The following is a 4,847-nucleotide window of genomic DNA, read 5'->3' as shown; positions in this document are numbered from 1 at the left end:
GCCTGGACACTGAGGTCCAGCGCTGAGGGCCTTTTGGCGGTTCCCTCCCTACGAGAAGCCAAGTTACAGGGTAGTGGTGCCTGCCCTGTGGAACCCCCTCCCACCAGATGTCAGAGAGATAAACAGCTACCTGACATTTAGAAGACATCTGAAGGCAGCCCTGTTCTGGGAAGCTTTGAATGTTTGACAAACTATTTTATTTTAATATTTTGTTGGAAGCCGCCCAGAGTGGCTGGGTATAAATAATAATAATAAATTATTATTATTATTATTATTATTATTATTATTATTATTATTATTATTATATGATGATGATGACTGTGAGGTGTTACAAGTCATTAACTTCAAGCCACACTGCCATGCCTTTGAAGACACAAACCATCCCAGCTTTTCAGAACTGGCTATCATGGCTTCTTTAATCTTTGTGTATTGCTCCACCATGTGGCTGAATCATATAAAGCACTGACTTTTACATATCTCTTGACCTCTAATTGCAAGAAGATCTCGTTAACTTGGATTATAATCTTTATAAATTGGAGTTGTGGAGCAGGTCCTCGAGAGGGGGGGGCTCCCACCATTCCTCCTCAGTCCAGCCCCTGACAACCATGTGGGTTACGGCGTCGATGGCTCATTTTGTGGGGCGATGTGAAATGTAGTGTTTTCACCCCCAAACCTTGCAGGGGGCATTCTCTGGGTGTTTGGCGCCGCTTTGGAGTGAATTGGACAACGTCTGACTTCTGGAGAAATTGGGATCCTGTGAGTTAGGGCACCAAAGGCTCATTTTTGGGGGTGCCATGAAATGTGGGGTTTTCGCTGCCAAACATTTCAGGGGGTCTTTAGCAGGTGTTTGCCGTTGCTTTGTTGTGAATCCTAAGACATCGGGTTTTCAGCGAAATCGTGGCCACCATATCTATCCTGACAGATGATTTGGCCTGTCACCCTTGTGTGGAAGTAAAGGATGAGATTCCTCTACTACTCCGCCTGGGGTCTCCAATGTGGTGCACCCAGCCTCCACTCACACTATTCCTATGCTGGGGAATTTGGGGGTGGTTTGTGGGGATGTTATGTACTGAGTTGAATAGGATCCAACATGCAGCAGTCTGATTGGTCCGCAGGAGCCACCCAATCCAGCTCCAGGTGGAAGTGAATCCACAACATGATTGGCCTACAGGAGAATCCCAGAATTAGCCAATCACGTGCAGCCCATTGTGTAAATAATGTATATAAAGCAGATATTGTGGGGGAACTTTCATTCCTCGCTACTGTGAGCTGAATACTGTTGTGTATTGAGTCAAAGGATTTTATATCTGTAGTATTATTGTCTGTATGTGCATTAGGGTAAAGTAACTGCCTTTTGGTTCCAGAGGGTACAGCTACTATTGGTTCATTTAAGCTGCTGTATTTGGATCCTCTGTCTTAATGGTTTCCTCCAAAAGGCAGGACTGTGATTGCCTGATATTGTTCCCTCCTAAATGTATCCTTTCTAGCTAGTTCTCTGTCCCTATATATGTAGCTCTCCCCTCCTCAGGTCTTAGTCTTGTTTGCTGTAATAAAGAAGTGTTACTAGAGAACTGTCTCCAGCATATTATGTCAAGAGAGCTGAAATCACAAACCCCACGTCACAACAACTGGCGACGAAGGTGGGATCCGGAATGCTGAGGAGCGGTTAAACGCAGCCCTGCCTCAGAGTCCGGATTGTAGCTAAGAACAAGACTCACTGGCCAGCTGAGAAGACGACCCTGCCCACAGGACCATGGAGAGTCCAAGGGTATTGGAGCCCTTCCAGCCATCAGAGCCCTACACGTGGGAAGACTACGTCGAACGCTTCGAGTTCTTCGCAGTGGCTCAAGGGATCACCGATGCCAGCAAAAGAAGGGCCACATTCCTGAGCTACTGTGGGCCTGAGACCTTCAAGCTGGCCAAGGCATTGCTTGCTCCAGCGAAGCTAAGTGAGACATCTCTCAAAGATATTCTTGCCTGCCTAACAAGCCATTTGGCGCCTACTGAGACCAAGATGGCCCGGCGGATGGAGTTTCATAAGAGGCAGCAGCGTGCTGGGGAGTCTGTATCTGCATTTCTAGCTGAACTGCGGAAGCTCGCTCAGCACTGCGACTTCCAAGATCTGGAAGAGACTCTCCTGGATCGGTTTATCGGTGGTCTGAGCAGCAAGAAAGCCAGAAGACGCATCGTGGCTAAAGAAGAGGTTACCCTTGCTTCAGCCTTGAAGGAGGCCACCGCCACGGAGAATTATGAAAGAGAGGAGCTTGATGCCAGTCGCAAGGCCCCTAAGCCACAGATAGAAGTTGCGCATGCCATGGACGAGCTAGAGGCTACTCCGAGCCAGAGCCCAGTCCGTGGGGTAGAGTCAGTGCGTCAGGCCTGCACAGTGCACAAAGATCACCGAGGCAGGTGCCCTGGTTGTGGCGGAAACCATGAGCGGAAGAGTTGTCGTTTCCGGGATGCTATGTGCCGGACGTGCGGGAAGACAGGTCACATCGCCAGGGTCTGTAGATTGGCGGCGTTGGGAGCGACAGGAGCACCTAGACTGGAGCATCGCAGACCGCCCACAGCAAACCATGTTCTAAAGGACTGCCACTACGTAACGGAGATCAACGGGAGGGTCGTGCAGCTTCCAGCGCAAGGCAAGGCACACGTCAAGGTGAAGATTGAGGGTCAGCTGTGAGACATGGAGGTGGACTCCGGATCTGGATTCACTATCGTGTCGGACCAGACCGCGAGGACATTCTTCCCCAGGGGTAAGTTGCCCCCTCTGGAGCCCTTCCCGGCAACTTTGCAGTCATACTCAGCGGGCCGCATCCAGGTCATGGGAATGTGTGCCGTGAGAGTACAGTTCCGGGACAAACAGGCGGTACTCAAACTGGTGATTGCGAAGGGCAGTCGCCCCAGTCTCCTGGGCACTGACTGGTTCCCCGCCCTGGGACTGAGTATATCAGGGCTTAATTCAATCCAAACCTGCCCTGAGATGAGCGAGGCATTATGCAAAGAATTTGCTGGTCTCTTTAATGGAAAACTGGGTTGTTATAAAGGGCCCCCAGTTGACTTCGAATTGGACCCTGGGGTGGCCCCAATCCGACTCAAACCAAGGCGAGTGCCATTTGCACTGCAACCCAAGATCGAAGCAGAGCTGGATAAATTGGTCAAGCAGGGAGTTCTCTCACCCGTGGACTCTGCTAAGTGGGAGACTCCAATCGTCACGCCCCTTAAAGCAAACGGGGAAGTCAGGATCTGTGCAGATTACAAATGTACTATCAATAAGGCACTCAGGGGAAACTCATACCCCATTCCAGTCGTATCACATCTGTTGGCTAAACTGGCTGGGGGCAAGGTGTTCGCCAAAATTGACCTGGCACAAGCTTACCAACAGCTGCCAGTAACCCCACAATCAGCGGAAGCACAGACTATTGTCACACATAAAGGGGCGTTCAGAGTTAACAGATTACAATTTGGAGTTTGTGTGGCCCCAGGGATTTTTCAAGGGCTCATGGAACGCCTGTTAAGAGGTCTGCCGGGGGTCTTGCCATTTTTTGATGACGTTTTGATTGCTGGAAAAGACCCACAGGAACTGGTTGCGCGTGTCCGTGCAGTGTTGCTCAAGTTCAAGGAGGTGGGGTTGCAACTGAAAAAGGAAAAATGCAGTTTTGGGGTGCCAACTGTGGATTTCTTGGGGTTTAAAATTGATGCATCAGGCGTCCACCCCACTAAGATTAAGGCCATCATGATGGCTAAGATTAAGGTCATCATGATGGCTAAGATTAAGGCCATCATCGAGGCACCACGACCACAGAACAAGACGGAGTTGCAGTCATTCCTGGGACTTATTAACTTTTATCATTCATTCTTACCCCAGAAAGCTTCAGTAGCTGAACCATTACATAGACTGCTGCAGAAAAAGAATGTGTGGCGATGGGGGCAGGGGCAGCAGAAGGCTTTTGACTCCTTGCGAGGAATGCTGAGTAGCAGGAGCGTCCTTGCTCATTATGATGAGTCGAAGCCGCTGGTCCTGGCATGTGATGCCTCTCAATACGGCCTGGGGGCGGTGCTGAGTCATAGGGAACCGGATGGGTCGGAAAAGCCCATCTCTTTCTATTCCCGTACGTTGTCGCCCACGGAGCGCAACTATGCTCAAATTGACAAAGAGGCGCTTGCAATTGTGGCAGGAATCAAAAAGTTCCATGATTATGTGTACGGTCGCCATTTCTCCATTGAAACGGACCACAAACCACTGTTAGGGTTGTTCAACCCGAACAAGCAAACGCCACAAATTCTCTCCCCCAGAATGTTGCGTTGGTCTATATTCCTGAACGGGTTCCAGTACACCTTGACCCATGTGCCGGGGAAACGGTTGTGCCACGCTGATGCGCTGAGTCGATTGCCACTTCCTGGCGGGAGCAATGAGGATCCTGCTCCAGCGGAGCACATAATGATGCTGGAAACACTTCCGGGGGCTCCTGTAACGGCTACTGATATAGCTGAGAAAATGAGGAAAGATGCTGTTCTCTCCCGTGTCCTCACTTGGGTGGGGAGGGGGTGGCCAGGTGGTCCGCATGAAGACAAATTCAGGCCTTATGCGACAAGGCAGCACGAGTTGTCCATGCATAAGGGTTGTCTCCTGTGGGGAGATAGGGTGATCATCCCAGCACCACTGAGAAACAGGGTTCTTGAGACGCTTCACATGGGACACCCGGGAATGGTCAGGATGAAGTTGCTAGCCCGATGTTATGTGTGGTGGCCTGGAATGGACCAGAACATAGAACAATGGGTACGAACATGCAAGGCATGCCAAGAGGTGCGGCCAGAAGTGGCCAGAGCACCAGTTCACTGGTGGG

General features: G+C 50.4%; 1 protein-coding gene across 1 annotated transcript; it reads left to right on the top strand.

Moving 5' to 3' along the window:
• The first annotated feature begins 1,514 nt into the window (after positions 1-1,514).
• LOC144329082 (uncharacterized) lies at positions 1,515-2,683 on the top strand. The gene has a single exon (XM_077935589.1). It carries the CDS (start codon positions 1,754-1,756, stop codon positions 2,681-2,683), a length of 930 nt encoding a protein of 309 aa, XP_077791715.1. The 5' UTR covers positions 1,515-1,753.
• Positions 2,684-4,847: the final 2,164 nt, after the last annotated feature.

The sequence above is a fragment of the Podarcis muralis genome, chromosome 10, assembly GCF_964188315.1.
Source record: "Podarcis muralis chromosome 10, rPodMur119.hap1.1, whole genome shotgun sequence".
Classification (NCBI taxonomy): domain Eukaryota; kingdom Metazoa; phylum Chordata; class Lepidosauria; order Squamata; family Lacertidae; genus Podarcis; species Podarcis muralis.
Note: the sequence above shows the minus strand (reverse complement) of the source record. Positions and strands in the feature narration are given on the sequence as shown.